This window comes from Lepidochelys olivacea, assembly GCF_965140295.1.
Source record: "Lepidochelys olivacea isolate rLepOli2 genome assembly, chromosome: 16".
NCBI lineage: Eukaryota > Metazoa > Chordata > Testudines > Cheloniidae > Lepidochelys > Lepidochelys olivacea.
In genome coordinates, this window is record NC_140426.1 from 5,105,908 (window position 1) to 5,130,419 (window position 24,512).

General features: G+C 54.3%; 1 protein-coding gene across 2 annotated transcripts; it reads left to right on the plus strand.

Moving 5' to 3' along the window:
• Positions 1–72: 72 nt before the first annotated feature.
• Positions 73–17,010, plus strand: C8G (complement C8 gamma chain). Of its 2 annotated transcripts, none has more exons than XM_084650361.1 (7): positions 73–408; positions 3,158–3,297; positions 8,445–8,515; positions 9,646–9,747; positions 10,780–10,881; positions 13,572–13,610; positions 16,793–17,010. In XM_084650361.1, the coding sequence occupies exons 1-7, from the start codon at positions 271–273 to the stop codon at positions 16,801–16,803; spliced, it is 603 nt and encodes a 200-aa protein (XP_084506487.1). In that variant the 5' UTR covers positions 73–270; the 3' UTR covers positions 16,804–17,010. The 2 variants fall into 2 exon arrangements, with proteins under 2 accessions (XP_084506487.1, XP_084506486.1); XM_084650360.1 differs by having other exon boundaries at positions 81–408; positions 16,155–17,010.
• Positions 17,011–24,512: the final 7,502 nt, after the last annotated feature.

A 24,512-nucleotide genomic window follows, 5' to 3' on the forward strand; every position in this document is an offset into this window, starting at 1 on the left:
GTGACCAAGGGTTGGGAGAGCTGCCTGGACGTTCAGGGACTCCTGGACTGCACGGCTGTTCCCCTGTGCGGGGCATAGTTTGCAGGGGCAGGGGAGCTTTAGTAACACAGTCCCCCGCTATGTAAACAGCCTAGAGATTTGCTTCTGGTCACTTCCAGTAAGAGAAGCAGAGTGGCTTAATAACCAACCAGCTCAGCCCTCTCCTCCCTCAGGGCCCCACCAACCACAGCCGGATTCACCAAGGGGCTTAGATGGTCCTGGGGAGAGAACATGGTGTCTGCCGCACCCATCCTGCTCCTCGTGCTCCTTCTTGCTTCACTTGCTCCTGGGAAGAGACAAAGGAGGCCCCCAGCCCTGGAGAGTCACTTTGAGAAGATCAAGATACAGGAGAACTTTGACCTCCAGCAGGTGAGGGAGGGACTAGGGAGCGCTGGGCATCCCAGGCACTGGCACAGCTCCCTGGAGGGTCCTCTGTCCTAGAGATGCTCACCTGCTCCATAACTTGCCAGGCAGGTGTTTCGGTTTGCCCCTTCTGCTTTGGTGCCCTGCCCCAAGAGACAGGCTTGGGTGATGGCTGCTACCTTGGCCAATATTCAATCAGGATTGAACCGGGGACCTCCAGAGTGAAAAGCACAAGCTGCTCCAGTGCATGGTAAAGATTCTGGGCTGCTTAGGGGGGCTGCAATCTCCTCTGCGGCTGTGACGCACCGGGGGTACCTCAGCAGGGTGTCAGCGAAGGGTCCCAAGGCTCCTCGAGCTGAACGTGCTCAGCGGTCTGCAGTCTCACTCCAGTTCCCCCCCCCCCGCCTCAGCAGAGACGCTAAGTACTCAGGGGGCCATGAGGTGTGTGTGCGTACTGCAGAGGTCTGAGATTGGTTAGGAGGGGAGCTCACTCTGCTGCTGCTTGTGGTACGCCCATCCGCAGAGAACCCCAGCCAGGGGCCCAGTCTCCAGCACTCCTGATCCAGCCTGGTGTTTCTTAGGCGGGCAGCTGGGTGCAGTGCCCCTGAGGACAAACTGAGAAGGGACATGCGGAAAGACAGCGCTTTCCCCTGCCCCAGCTTCTGGCTCTCAACAGCTACCCTGCTGCAGTCCCTGGGGAGCTCCTGTGTGATTGCTAAGGTGCCTAGAAAGCTACAGCTGGGAGATGCTATAGAAACATGGGGCCAGATCCAACCTCTCTCCACAAAGCCACAGGGAAAGGGCTTTGAGCTGGAGAGCTGTGGGTGGAGGAAGGGAATCCAAGTCCCCACAAGCTGCCCTGTGGCCACTGTGATGCCCTTACGCCAGGGACTGGCCCACCAGCCCAAGCAGTAGGCTTCCCAGGCACTGGCCATACTATGTGCCTACTCCTGGGGGCATTCTGGGTCAAAAAATTAAAAATTCTGCACACACACACACACACACACACACACACACCAACTCCCCAGGAGTAGAGAGTTAAAGAAAACCCTATGACTACCCAGTTCCTGTTTCTCTGCCCCCTTGTCCACCCCCCAGAGCCCAGCCATGCCCCCCCAGCCAATACACCCAACCCCCTATCCCCCAGAGCCCAGCTGCAGGGCCCCCATGAGCCAGATACCCATGCCTCTCCACTACAAAGTCCAGCCACAGCCCCCCCTTGCTCAGATACCTGCATCCCCTCCCCACCAGAGCCCAGCCACGGACCCCCCTTTGCCCAGACACCCCCACCACCACCCAGAGGGCCACATTGATAACTGGGGCCCCAGCGCCATACTGATCAGGCCTATCTTATCAAGCACACTGGCCTCAAGCATAGGTTCCCCAACTTTTTTCTGCTATGCTCCCTTCTCCATGGGAGTCATAGAACAGCCTCCTCAAATCTGGGCAGAAAGGGGTGCAGACAGCTCACACCCAGGGCAGCATCAGGACTTGGCTGGCTCCATCCCTGGAGGAGCCCATGGCAGCACGGTGCAGAGTGGCCTGGGGCTCCTCACCTGCCCTCCCCCCTGCCAAGAGCCTCTCGCTCCCACAGGCTGCGGAGGGTTAAAACACTTGGGGCTGGGGCTGGCTGGGTGTCCGGGCCAGGCCAGGGCAGCAGCAGGGAGAGTGCAGGGAATCCTGTTGCTGGGGCAGGGCTGGGCTGTGCCCCTGCCACAACTACTGGGGACTTCCAGGCCTGCACGTTCTCCCCACTGCTGCCCTGCCCTACTTGGCTGGCCACAGCCCTGAGCCCCCCAATAACCTTATCACCCCTGGGGGAGGCATGCTCCACAGGGCTAGTGGGCAGGGCACTAGCCTCTGAGACAGCAGACCCAGGTGCTAGTTCCTACTGTGCCCTGTGAGCTTAGGCAGCTCTTGTCCCCGTTTCCCTGAGTGTGAGCTCTTTGAGGCAGGGACTGCCTCTCCCTGGGCGTGTACAGTCCCGTGCACAATGGGGCCTCGTCTCAGGGAGGGTATCAGGTGCTACTGTTATGTATGTGTCATAACATCAGATCTGTGCATTTAATTTCTATTTTGAGAAATAGGATAAATGTAGCTGAAATCTCACAAAGTGTAACTTTTTTGCTCAGAATCTGGTCAGTTCTGTAAGTTAGACAATCAAACAAAAACTGCAGCATTTCAAAGAAGAGACGTAGAAATGATGGTTCAGTGTCCAGCGGCATGTCTATGTGTTTTGATGCCAGAAGTGTCATTTCATGAGCACGCTGGAGGTACGGGGTCAAAAAACAAAATTTGGGGGGCTGCGAAGTAGCCAGGAACAAAACTATAAATATTGTTTGTAAATGTCACCCAAAAGAATGCTGCATTTTTGCCTAACTGTAACCTGCACCCAATCCATTGCTCCTTGTGTAATTCATTTGGCCGCTGGGGAAGCAGGCACTTGTTAAGCCCATGGGGACAGCACCTGCGTCAAAACGACGGTGCCCTAAAACCGCTCCTTGTGTATGTCTGTGGAGCTGAGCGGGGAGCCTGTATGTCAGGGTCTTGCCCCTGGTGGATAGTCACCAATAAGCTCTTTTGCCACCATCAGCCATGAGAGAGAGGGATTCCACCAGCTCAGATGCTGCAGCTTCTGCCTTTGGCTCCTCAGGGTCCTTGCTTCAAGACCCAACAGCAGCCAGAGTTTTGCCCTTGCTGCGGGAGGGATGGGGCGAAGGTGACTGCCTTGTGCCAACCCCCCCTCCTCTTGTAGTTTTCAGGGAAGTGGTTGCTGGTTGGTGTGGCCTCCAAATGTGACTACCTAAGAGAATATAATCACCAGCTGGAAGCAACAACCATGGCGGTGGCTGCCTCTGAAGGGAAGTCGCTGGCTGTCAGTACCTTCCGGAAACTGTAAGTGGCCCAGCGAGGAACGCGTGTTGGGCCGGCAGGCTGAGCTGGATCAGACGCCCTGACCTCCCGTGCTGTGTGCTCTGAGCTCGGCTTGTAGGACCTGCTTGACGACCCCTGGGGCTCAGCTGCAGCCCTTCCTCACCCCAGGCCACCAGGCCTGACGCCCCGTGTGAGAGCCGTGACAGCTCCGTGGTGCTGATGCCGGTCAGTGTGAGATGCCCGGCTACCCCAGGGCCCCCTCTCCAGAGCACTGCAGCTTGTTCTGCTTCTTTAAGCCACTCCCTTAGCACCCCCTAGTGTTCTCAAGTAGGTACTGCAGGTATGCTCACCTGTTCCATTCAATTACTACAAGGCAGGTGGCTACCTCCTTACCTCGCACAAGTGCCAAGGGAAAACTGTGAACTGTGCTTGAAAATACAGCTTGTAATTAAAGCTCTTAATTCCAGTCAGCTTTTCTGAGTCTCCTGTGGGTGGCAGCGACTCTGCAGCGAAGAGACCTCTATTGTGAAGTCAGCAGTCTGGGGGCCTCATGGCAGAGCCTGCAAACAACTTCTGCCTGGCTCTACCCAGAAGATATTCCAGCCCAGTGTGTAGGGTTTGGCCTGCCCTTGCAGTTCCTCAGCAGGGAGCTCCTCATTCAAGGAAAAGAGGAACAAACTGGAAGGGAGGGCGGTGAGGTTTGGAAGTGTGGCCCTGATTCAGCACAGCAATTAAGCACATACTTGGCTTTAAGCAAAAGGACTCAGCCCCGTTTTACAAAGCACATGCTTGACTTCAGTGGGCTCAAGCACACGTGGCTAAGAACTGGGCTGGTTCGGGGCCCACAGCAACAAAGACCTCCATTAAGGCTGAAGGCAAGACGTGGGGTCACAGCTGAGCTGGTAATGCAGAGAGGGCGTTGCAGCACTGGGCCAACGTGTTATCTGCTGCTGACCCTGCTAAAGCAAGATTTCCCCCCCACTCCACCAGACTGCTTTGGCGTGATTAGAAATGGAGAGGAGAATCTCAGTCACTTCCCAGCCCCTTTGCCTGCAGAGAGAACCTGGAATATGAGGAGAGAGAAAAAACTATCCCTGGTAAGGGAGGAGACGCTGCAGCTTGGGGGCCTAACGATGCTACCCATGTGCACACACACACACATTCACATGAACACACATGTGTGCACAGGCACACACATTGAAAACTCAGGCCCAAAGGAGTCACTGCACTACCCTTCCCCCAAAGCCTCAGCCTACTCCTGTGTGTAGTGTGGTGATGCTGCAGGCAGGCATCTGTCCCCTTGAGGCATACTCCTGAAGTACAGTCCCACTGTGATGGGATCCCTGGGTGCAGCCTGGGACCGTGGGATCGCTGTGCTCCCTGAACTCTCTCCAACCTGGGCTGTCTCTCACACTCCTTGCTGGTGACCAGCAGCAAACCCCTCCAGGTGCTGTTATCACTCAGCACCACTGCATGTGGAGACTCCACACCCAGCTAGATTGCATGAATGCTCCCAGAGCCACTCATGAATCACACAGAGAAAGGCACCAGCCAAATCCCCCAGCTCCCAGCACTGTATCCCAGGAATATACCATCTTGCACTGCTCAAGATGAATAGTGCAAATTTGTTAATTGGTTCCCCACTTCATCAATGGAAAGTGGACATACACCAGCCTTTGCAAAACAGCAGATTTGCCACACACTTCATACAGACTCACTGGTAAAGATAAACAGTTAAACAAATGTATTGACTATAAAAGATAGATTTTAAGTGATACTAAATGATAGGCAAAAAGTCAGAGTTAGTTACCAAAAGAAATAAAATATAACCAAGCAGCCTAACCTCTCAACCCTATTAGACTGGGCAGCAACTAGTTTAAGAAGTTTTTTCTCACCCCACTGGATATTGCAGTCCTTAATATATAGATTTGTCCCTTAAATCTGGGCCAGTCTCCTCTGTTGCAGTCTTCAGTCTTTCTCGCAGTGCCTTTGTTGCTTGCAGCGTAGGTGGGGGCAGGAGAAAGGCCAAGCCTGGGCCCCGTGTGTTCAGTTTTATACCCTCAGTCCATGTGCTTTTAGAACACAAGCCCAGGCATGTCTGGGGGGCATTGCTGAGTCTCCGGGCAAGGTTGAGCAATATCCCTGGTGTGGCCTCATGCAGGTGAGTCATTGAATTGTAGCTCCCTTGCTGGACAATGGCTGCTGATGGGTTGTTTGACACCCTGCCCAGGCGTTGGTTACTTTCCTTGCTGTTGCCTCTGGAGAGCTAATATCTGCCTGATTCCCCAACTTACAGCATGTTTTAGTGACCACCATACAACACAATCTCATAACTTCATATGCGTTAATGATACACATCTATGGATAGAGAAATGACTCTCAGCAGATCATAACCTTTCCCCTGATACCTTACAAGGCATGCTTTAGATGTAAGATCACGATTATATACAGATGAGGAATAAGGAGGAGGGTTACAGGGTGCTCCCCCAAGGTACAGAATGTCATACCCACCCACAGGCCTTGCAGGCTGACTCTCTTCAGTGCTTTGGCTGGGGGTGCGGAGGGGGATTGCTCATTATTTCCTGGCCACATTCCCTTTCGTAGTGTCCCCAAATGTGCCTTTCTCTGACCTTTCCCTTTTCTTTGCGTGAGCGCACAGGGCACTGCCTCCGGGCACTTTCTGGCTCACCTTCGGTTCAGAGCTGGCAAGTGAGCCAGGGGTCAGGCAGCTACCTGGCTTTGCATTTGGTCACTTCTTTCCCTGGGATGTTTGATGTAATGTGATAAAAACAATTGCTAAAATCCTGGGCCCACTGAGGTCAATGAAAAAACCATTGACTTAAATGGGCCCAGAACTTCACCCAAAAGCCTATGCTCCCTAGTGACCCTGACCTCAGAGGGAGTTTAGCTTGGAACTCACTACCATGTAGCTGTGGATATTAATTTAGAGCCAGCTAGTGTATGACTTGCTGGGCCCTGAAACAGGTCTCTGTGGATGAGGGGAAAGCAGTGGAGGTGTTATTCCTTGATTTTAGCAAAGCTTTTGATATGGTCTCCCACAGTATTCTTGCCAGCAAGTTAAAGAAGTATGGGCTGGATGAATGGACTATAAGGTGGATAGAAAGCTGGCTCGATTGTCGGGCTCAACGGGTAGTGATCAATGGCTCCATGTCTAGTTGGCAGCCAGTATCAAGCGAAGTGCCCCAAGGGTCGGTCCTGGGGCCAGTTTTGTTCAATATCTTCCTTAATGATCTGGAGGATGGTGTGGATTGCACCCTCAGCAAGTTTGCAGATGACACTAAACTGGGAGGAGTAGTAGATATGCTGGATGGTAGGGATAGGATACAGAGGGACCTGGAGAAATTAGAGGATTGGACCAAAAGAATTCTGATGAGGTTCAACAAGGACAAGGGCAGAGTCCTGCGCTTAGGACGGAAGAATCCAATGCACCGCTACAGACTAGGGACCGAATGGCTAGGCAGCAATTCTGCAGAAAAGGACCTAGGGGTTACAGAGGATGGGAAGCTGGATCTGAGTCAACAGTGTGCCCTTGTATCCAAGAAGGCTAGTGGCATTTTGGGCTATATAAATAAGAGCATTGCCAGCAGATCGAGGGACGTGATCATTCCCCTCTATTTGGCATTGGTGAGGCCTCATCTGGAGTACTGTGTCCAGTTTTGGGCCCCACACTACAAGAAGGATGTGGAAAAATTGGAAAGTGTCCAGCGGAGGGCAACAAACATGATTAGGGGACTGGAACACATGACTTGCGAGGAGAGGCTGAGGGAACTGGAATTGTTTAGTCTACAGAAGAGAAGAAATGAGGGGGGATTTGATAGCTGCTTTCAGCTACCTGAAAGGGGGTTCGAAAGAGGATGGATCTAGACTGTTCTCAGTGGTAGCAGATGACAGAACGAGGAGTAATGATCTCAAGTTGCAGTGGGGGAGGTTTAGGTTGGATATTAGGAAAAACTTTTTCACTAGGAGGGTGGTGAAGCACTGGAATGGGTTCCCTAGGGAGGTGGTGGAATCTCCTTCCTTAGAGGTTTTTAAGGTCAGGCTTGACAAAGCCCTGGCTGGGATGATTTAATTGGGGATTGGTCCTGCTTTGAGCAGGGGGTTGGACTAGATGACCTCCTGAGGTCCCTTCCAACCCTGAGATTCTATGATTCTATGACTCTCTTCGCCTAAACTGTCACCAGACACCTAGCCCAGCCCCCTTCCTCACCCCTTAAGGAGTGTCAGAATAATGGCTGCTTCAACAACCCACATTTCTTGGCACTTTCAGTTCCATTGTTTAAATGAAGGCTGCCCACAGCGTGTGGGTAATGCTGACAGGTAGGTAATACCACCTCACTGCCATCTAGCACTTGTCATCCATGGAGCTCAAAGTACTTTCCAAAGAAGGTCAGTATCATTATCCCCATTGTACAAGTGGGGGAAACTGAGGCACAGAGTGGGGAAATGAGTTGCCCAGAGTCACGCAACAGGCCAGCAGCAGACCCCAGGTCTCCTGAGTCCCAGCCCAGTGCTCTACGCACTTAGAAAGGAGGAACGTAACAATGTTTCATATTAATACTTCATTGCACGGCTGCCTCCATAGCCCATGAGGCCTTTCGCAAGGTGGGGGAGGCTTATCAGCCTCTGTTTACAGATCAGGCACATCCTCACTTTGGGTGAGTTTTAGGTGTCTGATATTAGATACCTGGGTGTCTAAAGCTGGGCACCCAGGGTGGAGGGAACTAACTTCGAGGTCAGTGTGGCCAGATTTCAGAACTCAGGGCCAGAGTTTTCAAGAGCTCAGCCCCCAGCAGTTCCCACTGTGACACAGACACATTTTCCAAAGAGCTCAGCACCCAGATGAAACTCTGGCCCATGTAACTTACCCAAGCTCCCGCAGCGCTGAGTCAATATTAGAACACAAACTGTGCCCCCTGCATTGACCTCTCCCTGTAACTCATTCTGAGCATGTAAAAATAACACCAGCAAATGAGTAATACGTAAACCAGGGCAATAAAGAAAACAGCAGCAAGGTGCAGCCACGAAAGTGGAATGCATCACATCTGAAACCTTTGCTCTTTGATGGGTCCTTGCCAAGCGGTGGCTTTTCTCTGGCTGGGTCGGAGGAATCTAACACACATGCTGTCTTTCTCCCTTGACATGCGCAGAGATGGAGCATGCTGGGAGATTAAGCAGCAATACTGCTCCACCAAGGCCAAGGGGCGATTCCTCCTGAAAGGTGAGTGAGGAGCTGGGGCTGGAGGAGGTTAGTGTGGGGTGTGTTTGGCGTGTTCCTAGGCAGGACTTTGAAACAACAAAGCTAGCGACAAGGCACGAGCTGGCTGAGCTCCCAGATCTGCCCGTTATTAGCATGGCAGGAAATATGGAGGCTGGTGAGCATGGGGCAATTCTGCTTCGCCAAGCTGTTGTTTGACCTTCTATTGATGTTTGCTCCCGTAGGGACTCCAGCTGATGATCAGGGCATAGCTTGTGGGTGGAGAGGCCCGTGTTAATTCTCTGGCCCCCATCAGCATAGTATGTGAACATCTCACAATCTGTAATGGAAGAGACAAGGTGGTAGCTCATATTAGAACCTAAGAATGGCCATACTGGGTCAGACCAGTGGTCCATCTAACCCAGTGTCCTGTCTTTCGACAATGGCCAATGCCAGGTGCTTCAGAAGGAATGAACAGAACAATCATTGAGTCGTCCTGTCGTCCACTCCCAGCTTCTGGCAGTCAGAGGCTTAGGGACAGCCACAACATGGAGTTGTGTCCCTGACCATCTTGGCTAATAGCCACTGATGGCCATATCCTCCATCCACTGATGGGCTTATCCGGACAAGCTTTCGAGCTCCACAGAGCTCTTCTTGTGAAGCTCGCAAGCTTGTCCCTTCCACCACCAGATGCTGGTTCAATAAATCACCTCCCCAACCTTGTCTCTCTCATACACTGGGACCAACACAGCTACAACAACTCTGCAACAGTCCTTCATGTATTTCTCCTCACACACCCCTGGGGGGCAGGGCTGGGCTATTACCCCATTGTACAGATGGGGAACTGAGGCACAGACAGGCTGAGGACCAGGGTTTTAAAGTACTTAGGCCTCTAACTTGTATTGTGCAAGGGCACCCACAAAGCACAGGGTGGAGCGGCGACTCAACGCCACGTGTCCTGAGTCCTAGGCACATGCCATAACCACTGAACCACCCTTTCTTTCTCTGGCCAGCCTTCGTTGTCTAGCTAGTGTCACTGCAGTTAGTACAGAGTCTAGCACAATGGTGCCCTGGTCCCTGATCCCTGCCCGGGGTCTCTACACACTATCATGAGACCAGTCCATAATTTGCTATCCCATGGCTTTGGCTCCTAGGCCGTGGCAGCAATGTGGATGTGGTGGTGGGGGAGACAGACTACAACAGCTACGCCATCCTGTACTACCAGAAGCTCCGGAAGATCTCCATCAAGCTCTATGGTGGGTGTGCAGACTCATGGCCTTGCCATTAGCTTCCCTGGGGAATTGCCTCCCCATGGAGGGGCACTGAGGCACAGTGGGGCAGACAGACTGGGGGGAATGTTTGGACCCAGCGGGCACTAGTGGCCCTCATTGGGTAGGGCCCAGACAAGCTGCCCCAAGTTTTGTTTGCTTACAGGTTAGATTGGGGTGACTTTGCTCAGCGCCCCAGCTTGTGTCATAGGGCATTTCCTCCAGGCTGCTCCCTCCTATTTCAGGGCTATGGCCATGGGGTCCAGAACCAGCACTGTTTGTGCTCCGGCTGCTCCCCACACATAGGGGTGGCACCGTGCCAGAGGGGTAGGGCTCTGCTGTGGGACAATGTGAGGGCAGTGGGGCTTTGGGACTGATTCTATTTCACGTGGCAGCAACGCTTCCTGGAGGCTGCAAATGTCTTGGTTTGAGGCTGGGCTCAATTGTGCGGTAGGAATCACACTTGCTCATGTGAGGGCTGAATTTGGTCTGGTGGCTCCAGACACTGGATGGAAGATCACCAGCCTAGGGCTAGAGCTGGGCTTGAAATGCTTTTCCTGCCCCACAAACATGTTTGAAATGTTGAAAAATGGCCCCATCCAGAACAGAGATAAAAAATCGAAATCTCAAAAATGTTCACAAACTAAACATCAGAAAAAAATGTCAACTGCATCATTCAAAATGTTTCATTTAAATTTTGACTATTTAAAATGTGGGTTTCTTTAGTATAAGTAGTTTACACCTCTAAATGTAGAGTTGCTTTGAAACAGAGAAACTGGAATGTTTTCTTTAGAAAATATCAAAATGAAACATGTCAACAATTTCAAAAAAAAATTTCTGAGTGGAAATGTTTGTCAAAACTGCCCCTTTCACTGGGAAAGTTTCGCTTTCAACAAATTGGCATTTCCGACAAGAAATGTTCCATAGAATGGTTCCTGACCCACTCTCCACAGTCACTGCTGTCCTGGGGCCGAACACAGTGCCTGCCATTGGATTCTCTTTATTTCACCCCTCCCAAAGGACGCAGCGTCCGGGTCAGTGATGCCATCATGGGTAAATTCGAGCAGCGCATCACAGAGATGAACTTGAACGAGGACTTCACCTACTACTTCCCCACTTACGGTGAGTCCTGGTCATCCTGCTCAGTGCAATGGGGGGGTTTCATCTTCCTCTGCAGCCTGGGGCACAGGCAATGTTCCCTCTAATGTTTATATTCATGTGTGGAAAGAATTTTGTTATGTGCACTCATATGGAGGTGATGTGTGGCGGGAGTGGGGCCGAGGGGTTCGGAGTGTGGGAGGGGGCTCAGGGATGGGGCAGAGGATTGCGATGCGGGCGGGGGTGAGGGCTTTGGCTGGGGGTGCAGGCTCTGGGGTGGGGCCAGGGATGAGGGGGTTGCGTTGCGAGATGCCCTGGGACTGTGATGGGGAGAGAGGACTCCCCCCAGCCCTTTCTCGCCACAGCAGCCCGGGGCTGGGGTAGAGTGTCTTTCCCCGCCGCGGCAGATCGAGGGAAGTGATTATTCCCCTCTATTCGGCACTGGTGAGGCCACACCTGGAGTATTGCATCCAGTTTAGGTCCCCCACTACAGAAGGGATGTGGACAAATTGGAAAGAGTCCAGCGGAGGGCAATGAAAATGGTTAGGGGGCTGGTGCACATGACTTACAAGGAGAGGCTGAGGGAACTGGGGTTATTTAGTCTGCAGAAGAGAAGAATGAGGGGGGATTTGATAGCAGCCTTCAACTACCTGAAGGGGGGTTCCAAAGAGGATGGAGCTCAGCTGTTCTCAATGGTGGCAGATGACAAACAAGGAGTCTGAAGTTGCAGTGGGGGAGGTCTAGGTTGGTTATTAGGAAACACTATTTCACTAGGATGGTGGTGAAGCAGTGGAATGGGTTCCCTAGGGAGGTGGTGGAATCTCTATCCTTAGAGGTTTTTACAGTCCGGCTTGACCAAGCCCCTGGCTGGGATGATTTAGTTGGGGTTGGTCCTGCTTTGAGCAGGGGATTGGACTAGATGACCTATCTTCCAACCCTAATCTTCTATGATTTTATGATTGGTGCCTCTCCCTGGCTGAGGCAGCTCTGGGGCTGGACGAGAGTCACCTCTCCCCACTATGCACCTGAACGGCCCTTGATAGCCTGCTGCGCGGCCGCTCAGCTTAGAGGGAACTTAGGGCACGGGTCATCGGCACAAACTTCCCCTCTACCTGGAGGGTGCTCGACCCCGCTTCCACCCAGGCCCCACCCCCACTCCACCCCTTCCTGCCCCTGCTCCGACCCCGCTCCACCCCACTACACTCCTTCCCCCAAGGCCCCGCCCCACCTCTTCCCACCCCTGCTCCCCCGCCCTGCCTCTTCCCCACCTCGTTCTTCCCCCTCCCCCGAGCGCCCCCCATCCTTGCTCCTCCCCCTCACTCCTGAAGCCAACCTGCACTGCACACTGTGAAACAGCTCTTCACGGTGGGCAGGAGGCGTTAGGAGGGAGGAGGAGGAGTGATCATCAGGGCCGCCAGCAGGGGAGAGGTGCTGGGGGGGCGGGTGGGAGAGGGGGAGCTTGGCAGCCAGTGGATGCTGAGCACCCGCTAATTTTTCTCCGTGGGTACTCCAGGGCTGGAGCACCCACGGAGTTTGCGCCTATGGCATGAGTGATTTGCTGCTTCATACTAGAGGTTCTGGGCCTATTACAGGAGTGGGTGGGTGAGGTTCTGTGGCCTGTGATTAGCGGTGGGTCAGACTAGATGATCACAAGGATGATCCCTTCTGGCCTTAGTCTGTTAGTCTATGAAGATGGGCTTGAGGACCCCCTGGTGCTGCAGTGTGCCCGAATGGCTGTCCCCCTGGCCTAACTCCCAGCCGGGGAATGGCTCCCAGTGCATTTGATCCAGGGACAATGGTGTTTGCTCCAATGCTCTTGCAGGGTGTTCTTGGCTAAGGGCACAGCTCCGCCACCATCCCGTCCCACCCCTTTGTCTTGTCTTGCCAAAGCAGCTTAGCTTAGCTTGGCCACCTGCAGCTTGGGAGTCATCAAAGCCCAGAAACACCCTGTAAAGCATTATTTCTGTAGCACCCAAAGGCCCCGGTGAGGGTCATGCTGGACCTGGCCAAACAGAAGGTTGCCAGAGCTCCGAGTCTAAAGCAGGGCAGGCTCTGTGGGGCACTGTGTAGACTCAGATGGGGTGGGGAGCACTGGGGAACTTGTCATCGCTGGTGGGTATCTTTCCAGACAGAAGCAGAAGGAGGTTGTGGCAGGGCAGCTGGTCAGGGAGCTGAGACGCAGATTTTAGGAGGTGCTGGTAAAGCAGAGCCCCCAAGGTCCCATGGCCCTGAGCTACTGTGCCCTTTTAGGATGTGCTCGAGGCCTGCATGGGGCGGCACGATGATTTGTTAGCAGCAGCAGGTGAGCGGGCCCAGAGGCTGCTGCGAGCGGTTGTGAGAGGTGTGGGCTAAGGAGCCCTGGCCCGCTAGTGCAGGGGTGGGCAGGAAACAGCAGGATTTGCTCCAGCCTGGGGATTCCCGGGGAGAGGAGCTGCTGAGTGTGCCTAAGTTGTAAGGGATGTGTGCCCATGAGCCAAGGGACAACTCATTGGCACTTTGCCTTGGGGTCTATATCAGCTGACACCAGGTCTCTTGACATGAAAGCCCAATGCCCCTCACATCCATGGGCCAGGTGTAAATGGGTGTAGCTGGTATCCATTCACTTCAATGCAGCGATGCCAGTTCACATCAGCGCAAGGCGTGGGGCAGCGGACCCGCCCTGTGCTTTGGGGACAGGTGGGGTGCTGGACACTGACATGTGGCCTTTGTTGCAGGGTTCTGTGAGTCCACAGATCAATTTCATCTGCTTGATGGTGAGTTACAACCCCCCAAGGCCCGGCCGGCAGGACAAGTGCCCCCCATGTCCCCCATCAGCCTGCAAGGCCTAGTGGGTGGCATGGGATTGTGCAGCCCCAGCTCAGCAGGGAGAGGGGCCAGGGGGAGGGCAGAGGGAAGGAAGTGGAAAAGTCTCCTTCCCGTCATCTAATGCCAGCCTCAGGCAGCTCCCCCATAGACCACAAACTGGTGTCTGAGTGGACTCCCTGGGGATGGGGTCAGATGGGGGGGCTGACTGGGATGGAGGATGGCGTCAGATGGGGGGCCAGTCTCCTCTGTTGGAGTCTTCAGTCTTCAGAGTGTCCTTGTTGCTTGCAGCATAAGGTGGCAGGGCCGTCCCTACCCATACGCAAACTACACAGCTGCACAGGGCACCAGGAAATTTGGGGGACCAAATTGTCCCAAATTTCCTGGTGCCCTACACAGCTGCGTGCTGCTCCAGTGGCCAGCCTGATCCCCTGGCCGGCTGAGCCTGCCAGGAAAGCTGCCCCCACTCCTGCCATACCCCGCCCCGCCTCTTCCCACCCCTGCTCCTCCCCAGCCCGCGGGGGACTGCAGCAGGAGTTGGGTGCGCCCTGCAAACACTGGGTAGCAGGAAGTGGAGCGACCCGGCCCCAACCCGCTCCGCCAGCTCGTGCTGGGGGGCGGTTCCCCCGTGCCCCCAAGCCTGCTCCTGCCCCCCACAGACCTTGGGTGCAGCCCCCCGCCCCGCACGGAGGCCTGGGGATAACCCCCTGCAGAGGCATGGGGCCAGCCCCCTTCCCCCCTGCAGGGGGGCTGTGTAAGGCACCACAATATCTAGGGACGGCCCTGTAAGTTGGGGGCAGGAGAAAGACCCAGAAGTGGGCCCCTGTGTTCTGTTTTACATCCTTAGTCCATGTGCTTGGAGAACACAAGTCCAGGCATGTCTGGGGGGCGTTGCTGAGTCCCAAGGTGAAGCAACACACACACACACACACCTCTTCCCTTGTCATTGACCCTGGAGAGCTAGTATCTGGGCGCTTCCCAAACCACAGCGTGTTTTAGTGACAACCATACAACACAGTTCATATAATTTCATATGCATTGATGATACACGGATTTAGATAGAACAATGGCATTCAGCAGATACCTGATACCTTACACGGCATGCTTTATATGCAAGATCAAAATTATGTATAAATGAGGACTATGGGGGTTACAGGACTCTCCCCCAAGCAGGGCCGGCCTTCGGCATACGCAGCATATACGGCTGCAGAGGGCATCCGAAAATCTGGGGCCCCATTCCCCTCGCTGGCCGCGGCTGGAATCCTCCCTTCTCCGGCCCCTGTCCTGCGCTGGGCCGGCGGGCTTCTCCCCTGCTCCCTCCCTCGCTCCTCAGCAGCCCGGCCCCGGCCCCGGCCCCGGCCCACCACCGCCCGGAGGAGTCGGCCCTGGACCCTGCCTGCCTGCACCGCTGGGTCTCCAGCCCAGGGCCAGGACAGGAGGGGCGAAACTTCCATGTTAGTCAAGGGAGACTTAAAGTGACAGTGCGCTCACTGTCTCTCACACCTCCCTAACACACACACACTCTGTCTCTCTCACACAGACTGGCTCTCACACCCACATACAAGAGTCACAGTCCCCCAGTACAGATTGTCACACACACACAGTCTCACACTCCCCAACACACTCTCTCTCTCACACACACACACACACACACACACACACACATTATTGTTGTTGTTATTACTGCTTGGTACTTCCTGCCAAAATGCTGTGGTGAGCCAGGTGGCAAGGGGCTGCAGGAGGGCCGTGGGCTCTGGCAAGGTGCAGCCCCCATGTGACAGCGCGAAGCTGGCCTTGAGCCTCTGCCGCAGCATCTGCTGCCTATGAAGCTCCGTGTGTGTCAGCAATGGCGGAGGTGGGGGGTTGGGAGTCCGCGGGCAGGGGTGGTGGCTGTGCCCCCTCGACACACTGGGGTCAGCGGCGCTGGCTGGGGACGGCCTTCAGTGGAGCATAGGGGCACCAGTTTAATAATACTGCATAAGGCCCCATAAATCCTAAGGGCGGCCCTGCCCCCAAGGTATAGAATGTCACGAGGGGCTCCCTGGGGCATGGGGGACAGGGTCAGATGCGTGGGGCTCCTTGGGGTGTGAGGGATGGGATCAGATGGGAGGGCTCCTTGGGGCATGGGTGACAGGGTCAGAAGGGGTGGGGCTCCTTGGGGTGTGGGGAATGGGGTCAGATGGGGAGGCTCTCTGGGGCTTGGGGGACAGGGTCAGAAGAGTTGGGGCTCCTTGGGGTATGGGGGACAGGATCACATGGGACGGGGGCTCCCTGGCAGGGGGGAAATGGGGTCCATTCCAGGGCAGCGGGCTCATACCCCTCTCATTAATGTTTTGGGATAAGGAGGCATTTCTCCAGTCCCCATCATTGGCTCTGAAGGACGTCCCTTATCTCTTCAGAGGAAAGCGGACTGAAGGGCAGTGGAAGGTGCCTGCGGCCCTTGGCAGTGCCCAGGTGGTGCCCCTCCCCTCAGCCCCTCTCTATTTGCTTTCCAGAAACGAAGATTTAGGTGAAGAGGGAAATGCCAGAGACTGCGGGAGCCAACCAGCCATGTCTGCAGGCATACTGAGCGCAGGGGCTTGGCCACGGGAGCTGCCAGTGAATTCTGTGGCCCAGTTATTCAGCCAGGGCTGGGGAGCTCCAGGTGGATGCTGGGCCAAGGAAGTGATGAAGGGGTGGGATTGGGGTCTCCTCTGTAGTCCTAACCCTAGTGTTTGTTCACTCCCAGCCCTTGCTCCCCCTCACTCCCCAGGCTCATGTCTCTTCCACATGATACTACCACACAAAGGCGGATTTGGGTTTTGTGGGGCCCTGCGCCAGAGCAGTGGGGCCCGCTCCCCATCCCTTCCTCCTGCAGTCCTCCCCAACCCCTTCCGTGCTCCTGCCAAGGAGTGGGGTTGGGGTGCGGCCAGCAAGAGTACCAGGCAGGCAGAGCGGTTCGGGGCACAGGGGCACCCATTTTTCTGGGGACCCCAAATTGGCCAGGGCCCCTGGGCACAGGCCCCGTTGGCCCAGTGGCTAATCCATCATTGCCCCCATGCCCTTCTGCGGGATCCCCTGCCAAGTTGCCCCTCACTGCTACTGCCTCCCTCCTCTTACCTGATTCGGTGCTCGCTCTTGTTGCTGTCCCCAGATGGGCTGTGAGCCCCCATGAGGAAGCCCTGCTCTCCTGACACTGACGCAGTACGGCCCTGCAACCCTTCAGCTTCCACCTCCTGTGCGCTGCCCCTGTCAATTTCTCAGGGCCTGGCTGTGCCCGTTGTGCTGGGCTCAGTGCAGACTGGCATGGAGCAGATGCCCAGCTCACGCTCTTTCTCTGGAATCCACAATAAACGCTGGCCAGGCTGGGAAGGCCCCTGTGCTCCTTGCAGATGGGGAAAGGACACAAGTGTGCCAGGAGGGTTGGGCAGGTGGGATTCTCCACTGCAGGGGCCCTATACAGTTCTAGCTCCTGCGGTGAGACTTATTCCTGCTGCCCCAGCAGGACATTCCTTGCAGGAGCGTTGTGCCATTCAGTGCCATTCACCCTGTGGGGCAGGAGGCATGAGCAAGTCTGCAGCCCTTCAACAATCCGCTTTGCTGGCGATGTTTCCATTGCCCCTTGCCCCATTGGCTCTGTGGGTCCCAGCCCCAGCCCTGTCCCCTTATCACTGCTTCAGTCCCTGAACATGGCTGATCTGCGGCACCCTGCGCTTTCCCAGCAACGTCTTGAACAGCTGATCTGGCCGGGACTCGGGGACACACGCCCATTCAGTCAGAGTCCCCCACGGGGTTAAATGCTAAGGGGCTGAAGCTGAAAGGAGAAACCCCCTGGCATCAGGGCCCCACTCAACCAACCAGCTGGGCTTCTGTGCGCTGCACAGACCCCTCTACCACTCTGACCCCTGCTGCCACTTAGATCAGAGCATCCACAGCAACCCCAGGCATGTGACCGGTGCCCTGTACCCACGGCTGCAGTGCTGGCCATGTGCAGCCCCCTCCCGTGCAGGCAGCCCCCTCCACCATGGTGCCAACCAGGTGCAGCCCCTTGCACTGTGGGTGCTGGCCACATGCAGCCCCCTCCCCTGTGTGCAGATCCCACCGTGGTGCTGGCCACATGCAGCCCCCTCCCCTGTGTGCAGATCCCACCGTGGTGCTGGCCACGTGCAGCCCCCTCCCCCTGTGTGCAGATCCCACCGTGGTGCTGGCCACGTGCAGCCCCCTCCCCTGTGTGCAGATCCCACCGTGGTGCTGGCCACGTGCAGCCCCCTCCCCTGAAGTGTCACAGTCCCCTGCGCCATGGCTCCAGACATGTGCAGCCCTTCCGCCACTGTACTGGATCCACAGAGGTGCCAGTCCCTCGGGGCATCTCCTGCAGACACGCAGCGAATTGTTCCGTGCCATCTCCACAGCCGCACCAGCTGCTTTGGGCAGTACCAGCCATGCGCCACATCCTCCGCAGAGACACCAGCCGCCTGCAGGGCAAGCCGAGAAGACCCAGCATTGCACGTGGAGGCACCAGCCCCATTCAGCATGACGGGGCCACTCACATCCTGCCCCCCTGCACCCAACTTGGCGCCATCCCTGTGTCCCTTGTCGCCAGCCCAAAGTTACAGCTCACCCAGTGCTGAATTCCAGTCCCAGATGCTCACCCACGTACTTGCCACTGTGCCCTTCCGGCCCAGGCCTTTCTCCTCCTCCCCAAAGAGACAGTGGGATCCCTTGACCGGGCTAGTTTGACCCGAAGTCCCAGAATTCCAGTGAAGGTATCCCACAGTCCACTACGAGAAGAATCCCAGAGTAATAGCGCCCATCAGTGGGACAACGCACCCTGCGACACCTGCCCAGAACGCTGTGCGCTGATGCAGGGAGAGATGGGTCAAGGCTGGCTGCACGGACCCACTCCTTTTGGATTAGTTATTCTGCAAAAGTCCATATGATCATCTACAAAACACTCCCCACGTGGACAAGCCACAGCTCAGTGAGCCCAGGGGCATGCACTGAACAGAACTCAAATCTCCCACCCATTGGTCCCGTTTACTGTGTGGCAGGACCTAGCTATGACACGACAGCACTGCAACCTGGTTACACATGCTCCAGTCCTGCAGGGCAGGTGCAAGCAAACCATCTTGGAACTGTGTTCCCCAGTTGTGCTGTTGTTATCTACTGAGTGATACTAGCTCCCCTATGTGCCAGGGGCTTCCCAAACACCTCGGGCTGGCCACGCGCCGAGGAGGGGGATGGGGGAGAGTGAGAGGACAGACCAGTATGCGCAAAAAGAAAAGAAAAGGAGGACTTGTGGCACCTTAGAGACTAACAAATGTATTTGTTAAAATTTGTTAAAATAAATATGTTAGTCTCTAAGGTGCCACGAGTCCTCCTTTTCTTTTTGCGAATACAGACTAACACGGCTGCTACTCTGACACCAGTATGCGTCACTCCCCACAGAGCTGGCTCTGTAAGAGGGATTGAAAGGTGGACAGGGATAGAGACCTTGGGGTTGAGGAATATACCTGCTTAGCAAGGCTGAGCCAAGTTTGATGTGTGCCGTGTCGGGAGCTCATCCCGTGCAGCCTGGGCTGGGATGTTTCCAGGCCATGCAGAGTGGTGACTGGCAGGAATGTTCAGGAGGGAGAGAAGCCCCTGCATGAGCCCCGTGCTTTTGCTGAGTGGACACCGGGATTGACAGGACCCTGCTGGGAGGGTGGGCTTGTAGTTTGCAGAGAGGCCCAGGGGAGCAGTACTGTTTTCGCCCACGCCCAACCACTGGGGTTTTGCAATCTTTTGTCTGAAATTCCTAACACATGTTGTTTATCGGGGGAGCTTACGTAAGGCAACCCCACTGACCCTTCCACTGTGTTCTCTGCTCATTGTTCCTGCTTCCCATGTGTCAGGCAGTCACATTCAGCTGGCAGCTGGCAGTAACTCCTGGGCATCTCACTGCTCCAGCCCTGGTAGAGCAAAATGCCTGGGACCCGTGTCCTGCTGGGCACCACTGTCCCGCAGCAGCAGAAGGATCACTGCCAGCAGAGGCACCTATGTCTTGTCGACACCCTTTGGAGAGTCAAGATGCTAGCCCTGGTGTCCTGGCCCACACCCCACAAATCTTCCCCCTGCAGTTTCAGACAATTACAGCTTGCTTTGTTTTCTGTCCACATGTGCATCATGTTGCTGTGCCCTGTTAAACAGCTGCCATGCTCCTCCCCAGAGGTGGCTGTCATTCAGTGATTCTAATATGGGTACTTTGGACTCCTTCGTGATGAAAGGTGCTGTAGACATGAATGTCAATCTCATCATTGAATCCCCCCTCACATGAAGCCAGGCCCTTGTTCACAGGTGACCTACCTAGTTCACTCACCTAGGGTATGTCTACACTACGAAATTAGGTCGAATTTATAGAAATCGGTTTTGTAGATAGCGTTTTTATACAGTCGATTGTGTGTGTCCCCACACAAATGCTCTAAGTGCATGTAGTCAGTGGAATGTGTCCACAGTACCGCGGCAACCGTCGACTTCCGGAGCATTGCACTGTGGGTAGCTTTCCCGCAGTCTCCGCTGCCCATTTGAATTCTGGGTAGAAATCCCAGTGCCTGATGGGGCTAAAACATTGTCACGGGTGGTTCTGGGTACATATCATCAGGCCCCCGTTCCCTCCCTCCCTCCCTCCGGGAAAGCAAGGGCAGACAATCGTTTTGCACCTTTTTTCTTGAGTTACCTGTGCAGACGCCATACCACGGCAAGCATGGAACCTGCTCAGATCACTTTGGCAATTAGGAGCACATTAAACACCACATGCCTTATCCAGCAGTATATGCAGCACCAGAACCTGGCAAAGCGATACCAGGCGAGGAGGCGACGTCAGTGCGGTGACGTGAGTGATGAGGACATGGACACAGACTTCTCTCCAAGCACGGGCCCTGGCAATGTGGACATCATGGTGCTAATGGGGCAGGTTCATGCGGTGGAACGCTGATTCTGGGCCTGGGAAACAAGCACAGACTGGTGGGACCGCATAGTGTTGCAGGTCTGGGATGATTCCCAGTGGTTGTGAAACTTTCGCGTGTGTAAGGGCACTTTCATGGAACTTTGTGACTTGCTTTCCCCTGCCCTGAGGCACAAGAATACCAAGATGAGAGCAGCCCTCACAGTTGAGAAACAAGTGGCAATAGCCCTGTGGAAGCTTGCAACGCCATACAGCTACCGGTCAGTCGGGAATCAAATTGGAGTGGGCAAATCTACTGTGGGGGCTGCTGTGATGCAAGTAGCCAACGCAATCAAAGATCTGCTGATATCAAGGGTAGTGACCCTGGGAAATGTGCAGGTCATAGTGGATGGCTTTGCTGCAATGGGATTCCCTAACTGTGGTGCGGCCGTAGACGGAACCCATATCCCTATCTTGGCACCGGAGCACCAAGTCGCCGAGTACATAAACCGCAAGGGGGACTTTTCGATAGTGCTGCAAGCTCTGGTGGGTCACAAGGGACGTTTCACCAACATCAACGTGGGATGGCCGGGAAAGGTACATGACGCTCGCATCTTCAGGAACTCTGGTCTGTTTCAAAAGCTGCAAGAAGGGACTTTATTCCCAGACCAGAAAATAACTGTTGGGGATGTTGAAATGCCTAGAGTTATCCTTGGGGACCCAGCTACCCCTTAATGCCATGGCTCATGAAGCCATACACAGGCAGCCTGGACAGTAGTCAGGAGCTGTTCAGCTACAGGCTGAGCAAGTGCAGAATGGTGGTAGAATGTGCATTTGGACATTTAAAGGCGCGCTGGCGCAGTTTACTGACTCACTTAGACCTCAGCGAAACCAATATTCCCACTGTTATTACTGCTTGCTGTGTGCTCCACAATATCTGTGAGAGTAAGGGGAAGATGTTAATGGCGGGGTGGGAGGTTGAGGCAAATCGCCTGGCTGCTGGTTACACACAGCCAGACACCAGGGCAGTTAGAAGAGCACAGGAGGGTGCGGTGCGCATCAGAGAAACTTTGAAAACCAGTTTCATAACTGGCCAGGCTACGGTGTGAAAGTTCTGTTTGTTTCTCCCTGATGAAATCCCCCGCCCCTTGGTTCACTCTATTTCCCTGTAAGCTAACCACCCTCCCCTCCTCCCTTCGTTCACCACTTGCAGAGGCAATAAAGACAGGTTTCAGAGTAACAGCCGTGTTAGTCTGCATTCACAAAAAGAAAAGGAGGACTTGTGGCACCTTAGAGACTAACAAATTTATTTGAGCATAAGCTTTCGTGAGCTACAGCTCACTTCATCGCATGCATACTGTGGAAAGTGTAGAAGATCTTTTTATATACATGCTTTGTGTGTATATAAAAAGATCTTCTACACTTTCCACAGTATGCATCCCATGAAGTGAGCTGTAGCTCACGAAAGCTTATGCTCAAATAAATTGGTTAGTCTCTAAGGTGCCACAAGTACTCCTTTTCTTTTAGAGGCAATAAAGTCATTGTTGCTTCACATTCATGCATTCTTTATTCATTCATCACACAAATAGGGGGATAACTACCAAGGTAGCCCAGGAGGGGTGGTGGAGGAGGGAAGGACCAGGCTACACAGCACTTTAAAAGTTTAAAACTTTAAAACCTATTGAATGCCAGCCTTCTGTTGCTTGGGCAATCCTCTGGGGTGGAGTGGCTGGGTGGCCGGAGGCCCCCCCACTGCGTTCTTGGGCGTCTGGGTGAGGAGGCTATGGAACTTGGGGAGGAGGGCGGTTGGTTACACAGGGGCTGTAGCGGCAGTCTGTGCTCCTGCTGCCTTTCCTGCAGCTCAACCATACACTGGAGCATATTGGTTTGATCCTCCAGCAGCCTCAGCATTGAATCCTGCCTCCTCTCATGACGCTGCCGCCACCTTTCAGCTTCAGCCCTCTCTTCAGCCCGCAACTTACTCTCTTCAGCCCGCCACCTCTCCTCCCAGTCATATTGTGCTTTCCTGCATTGTCTGCATTGTCTGACATTGTCTGCCTCCACACATTCGTCTGTGCTTTGTCAGTGTGGGAGGATAGCATGAGCTCAGAGAACATTTCATCACGAGTGCGTTTTTTTCGCCTTCTAATCTTCACTAGCCTCTGGGAAGCAGAAGATCCTGTGATCCTTGAAACACAGGCAGCTGGTGGAGAAAAAAAAAAGAGACAGTGGTATTTAAAAAGACACATTTTCTAGAACAATGGCTACACTCTTTCATGGTAAACCTTGCTGTTAACATTACATACACAGCACATGTGCTTTCATTCCAAGGTCGCGTTTTGCCTCCCCCATCCCCGTGGCTAGACCCTCCCCCCTCCCCGTGGCTAACAGCGGGGAACATTTCTGTTCAGCCATAGGCAAACAGCCCAGCAGGAACGGGCACCTCTGAATGTCCCCTTAAGAAAAGCACCCTATTTCAACCAGGTGACCATGAATGATATCACTCTCCTGAGGATAACACAGAGAGATAAAGAACAGATGTTGTTTGAACGCCAGCAAACATACACTGCAATGCTTTGTTCTACAATGATTCCCGAGTATGTGCTACTGGCCTGGTGTGGTAAAGTGTCCTACCATGGTGGACGGAATAAGGCTGCCCTCCCCAGAAACCTTTTGCAAAGGCTTTAGGAGTACATCCAGGAGAGCCGCAAATGCCAGGGCAAATTAATCATTACACATGCTTGCTTTTAAACCATGTATAGTATTTTAAAAGGTACACTCACCAGAGGTCCCTTCTCCGTCTGCCAGGTCCAGGAGGCAGCCTTGGTTGGGTTCGGGGGGTACTGGCTCCAGGTCCAGGGTGAGAAACAGTTCCTGGCTGTCGGGAAAACCGGTTTCTCCACTTGCTTGCTGTGAGCTATCTACAACTTCATCATCATCTTCCTCGTCCCCAAAACCTGCTTCTGTGTTGCCTCCATCTCCACTGAAGGAGTCAAACAACACGGCTGGGGTAGTGGTGGCTGAACCCCCTAAAATGGCATGCAGCTCATCATGGAAGCGGCATGTTTGGGGCTCTGACCCAGAGCGGCCGTTTGCCTCTCTGGTTTTCTGGTAGGCTTGCCTCAGCTCCTTAAGTTTCACGTGGCATTGCTTCGGGTCCCTGTTATGGCCTCTGTCCTTCATGCCCTGGGAGATTTTGACAAATGTTTTGGCATTTCGAAAACTGGAACAGAGTTCTGATAGCACGGATTCCTCTCCCCATACAGCGATCAGATCCCATACCTCCCGTTCGGTCCATGCTGGAGCTCTTTTGCGATTCTGGGACTCCATCATGGTCACCTCTGCTGATGAGCTCTGGCCAGCGTGGGAAGCTGCAGGTGACCATGCAAACAGGAAATTGAAATTCAAAAGTTTGCGGGTCTTTTCCTGTCTACCTGGCCAGTGCATCTGAGTTGAGAGTGCTGTCCAGAGCGGTCACAATGGAGCACTCTGGGATAGCTCCTGGAGGCCAATACCGTCTAATTGCGTCCATAGTACCCCAAATTCAACCCGGCAAGGCCGATTTAAGCGCTAATCCCCTTGTCGGGGGTGGAGTACAGAAATCAATTTTAAGAGCCCTTTAAGTCGAAAAAAAAGGGCTTCATCGTGTGGACGGGTGCAGGGTTAAATCGATTTAACGCTGCTAAATTCAACCTGAACTGCTAGTGTGGACCAGGGCCTAGACTCTGGATAGTCAACATCTGATGCCAAACCAACAAGCCTTCAACAATTGGATTCAAAACCACTGAGAGCTCTGAGGGGCTCAGCCTACTGGGGACCCACATGCTGTAAGTGACAGCCATCTGGGGAGCTCAGCCTAGAACCCCAGTACTTCTGCCCCTCACCCACAGACCCCTGCTGCTTAAGCTAATAGAAATCCTCTTTTATTAGCAGTGCTAATTTCAGGTCCCTT

Coding starts and splice junctions, on each gene's coding strand:
- C8G (XM_084650360.1), top strand. CDS start 271: ATGGTGTCTGCCGCACCCATCCTGCTCCTCGTGCTCCTTCTTGCTTCA. Junction 3,298..8,444: donor GTCAGTACCTTCCGGAAACT/GTAAGTGGCCCA, acceptor TGACATGCGCAG/AGATGGAGCATGCTGGGAGA. Junction 9,748..10,779: donor GATCTCCATCAAGCTCTATG/GTGGGTGTGCAG, acceptor CCCCTCCCAAAG/GACGCAGCGTCCGGGTCAGT.